Genomic DNA, 2,500 nt, shown 5'->3' on the forward strand with positions numbered 1-2,500 from the left:
TTCTGCCGAGGTCCGGTCTCCTCTGACAGACAGACAGACAGACACAGACATACACACAGGCAGACACACAGACATACAGACAGACAGACAGACAGACAGACAGACAGACAGACAGACAGACATACTGACAGACAGACAGACAGACAGACAGACAGACACAGACATACACACAGGCAGACACACAGACATACAGACAGACAGACAGACAGACAGACAGACAGACAGACACACAGACATACAGACAGACAGACAGACAGACAGACATACTGACAGACAGACAGACAGACAGACAGTTTAATCTCTCTCTGTGCTGTCTCTGGCCCAGGTTCTGCCGAGGTCCGGTCTCGTCTGCTGAGCGCAGATGAAGAGCAGCAGGAACCTCTAGAGAACATGAGGTTCTCCTTCAACATCGAGTCTCTGGGACTGGTTCTGTTCAACAACCACCCCACACAGGTCAGAGAGAATGTATGTGTGTGTGTGTGTGTGTGTGTGTGTGTGTGTGTGTGTGTGTGTGTGTGTGTGTGTGTGTGTGTGTGTGTGTGTGTGTGTGTGTGTGTGTGTGTGTGTGTGTGTGTGTGTGTGTGTGTGTGTGTGTGTGTGTGTGTGTGTGTGTGTGTGTGTGTGTGTGTGTGTGTGTCATCGTGAAACCATATTACACACTGTATTACAAATTCTGACGTACATGATGATATCATCAGCATAGCAAGATACTTTTCACAACTAAGGAGATAGTGTTAACACGTTCCACGCTCTTTTAAGAAATCTGATGTATGAATGTAGGGAAGAGTGGCCTAAGTTGTGCCGGTGGGGAAGTTGTGCCACCCCTTGTTTCTAGAAAACCGTGGAAGAAATTGAAAATGTGACCACATATTTAAGAAGAGCCATCCATTTGACTCATCCTGTAAAGAAGGGAGACACAAGGAATAAGATTAAAGCGCATTTAAGCTAAATAAAAAATGTTTTGCCTTTCAAAGTAAAATTTCCATGATCAAGGTTTTTTGATTATTGTTTTCGAACAATTATAGACAAGTTTGAAAACATTTGACACATGTTTTAGTGCTTTAGTATACTACACTTTGTGTCTATATAGTTAGCACGATGTCAGCCCTAAACTGCTGCATCATGCCTATTATCCAAAATTCTGGGGTTGGGGTGATTTGTGCCAAAGGGCCTAGGTGAGTTGTAAGTAAGTAAGTAAGTAAGTAAGTAAAATTTATTTATAAAAGCACATTCATAACAGTTTGCACTGTCCAAAGTGCTGTACATAGTGCATTCAGTAGGTAAACAATGAAGGTAAAATAACAATAACAAAATAAAAGAAATAAAGCCCATACATCCACAGATATAAACAACGATAGTAGTGCAGAGGTAAGATAGTTAATGGGGAGGAAAAAACAGGGTGTACATATGGGTTTTGAGCCTTGATTTAAAGGCAGAAATGTAGAGGGAATCACATTTGTCAGGTGGCAGTCACAAGCACGGAGCAACTAGTGCAAAGTACATTTCTGAGAGTTGTGCCAGTGGCATGGCTGTATACGCTGGTCACCAAAAAGAAAGTGATTGTCTACAGTAGCTCAGAAGAGAGTGACATCTCAATTCCACTTAACGACACCACTGATGAGAGTTCAGATGGCCAGAAAGATGATAATGGTGACTTTGTCATTGTGAGCTTTGCAGGTAAAACCATTAGATCTGCTAGGCCTTGTTTAAGAAAATTGTCCTTTAATCTTTGTCAAATATTTACTTTATTTACTTTAAATACACCTTAAATAAGTGATTGTCTTATGGAGTTGTCTTGCATTGCAGTTTATGAGATATATATCAATGGCACAATTTACCCCATGGTATTCTCTTTTATGGCACAACTTACACCACACCGGGGACAAGTTGTGCCACAAGACAACTTTTTTTCCGAAAGCTATATTTCTTAAACAGTTCATTCCAGATCCAAAGTTTGTATTGCCAGGGATGCACAACATCCTGAAATATATGTACATATTTGAGTTGGAGACATAACTGTCAAGGCCTTACTTTAAAGTCACTTTGAGTGAAAAGTTGCACAACTTAGGCCACTCTCCCCTATTACCAGTCATCCATGTGGAAACATTGGTATAATTATCTCCTTTAACTTGTATGTTGTGTGTCTTTTAACCCATTGATGACTATTGCAATCTAGGATGCATGTCCTTAATACCTGAGGGTTTTCTAAAAAAAATAGTACAAATTGTCAAGTCTACCAAAACCTTACTATCTAAGCCTGTGTAGCACATAGAAACATGAAATAAAATACATTTAAAAGGTAAGGTTCACAGGTTTTATTTAAACATGCTTCCTTAGCGCTTACAAACCAACACATGTTTCTAAAAACCGTCGAAATTAGATGGGGGAGAAAAAATAATAATAAATAATATAGAATATTTCAAAATAATGTGCTAAATGAGGTTATAATCCTGCTTCCTTTTAGCATGGATAGTAGTGACTGGGTGTGCAGTGGAGGGAT

The 2,500-nt window shown here is 39.9% G+C and overlaps 1 protein-coding gene across 3 annotated transcripts in view; it reads left to right on the forward strand.

Annotated features, from left to right (window-relative positions):
• Positions 1-2,500, forward strand: part of vps13c (vacuolar protein sorting 13 homolog C) — a 108,770-nt gene that overhangs the window by 61,200 nt on the left and 45,070 nt on the right. For all 3 annotated transcript variants that reach the window (XM_080031422.1, XM_080031421.1, XM_080031423.1), the window contains one exon: positions 326-453. In XM_080031422.1, the coding sequence (XP_079887548.1) occupies positions 326-453 (128 nt within the window). The remainder of the gene's footprint in view (positions 1-325; positions 454-2,500) is intronic.

This window comes from Ammodytes marinus (genome assembly GCF_949987685.1).
Source record: "Ammodytes marinus genome assembly, chromosome: 1".
Taxonomy (NCBI): domain Eukaryota; kingdom Metazoa; phylum Chordata; class Actinopteri; order Uranoscopiformes; family Ammodytidae; genus Ammodytes; species Ammodytes marinus.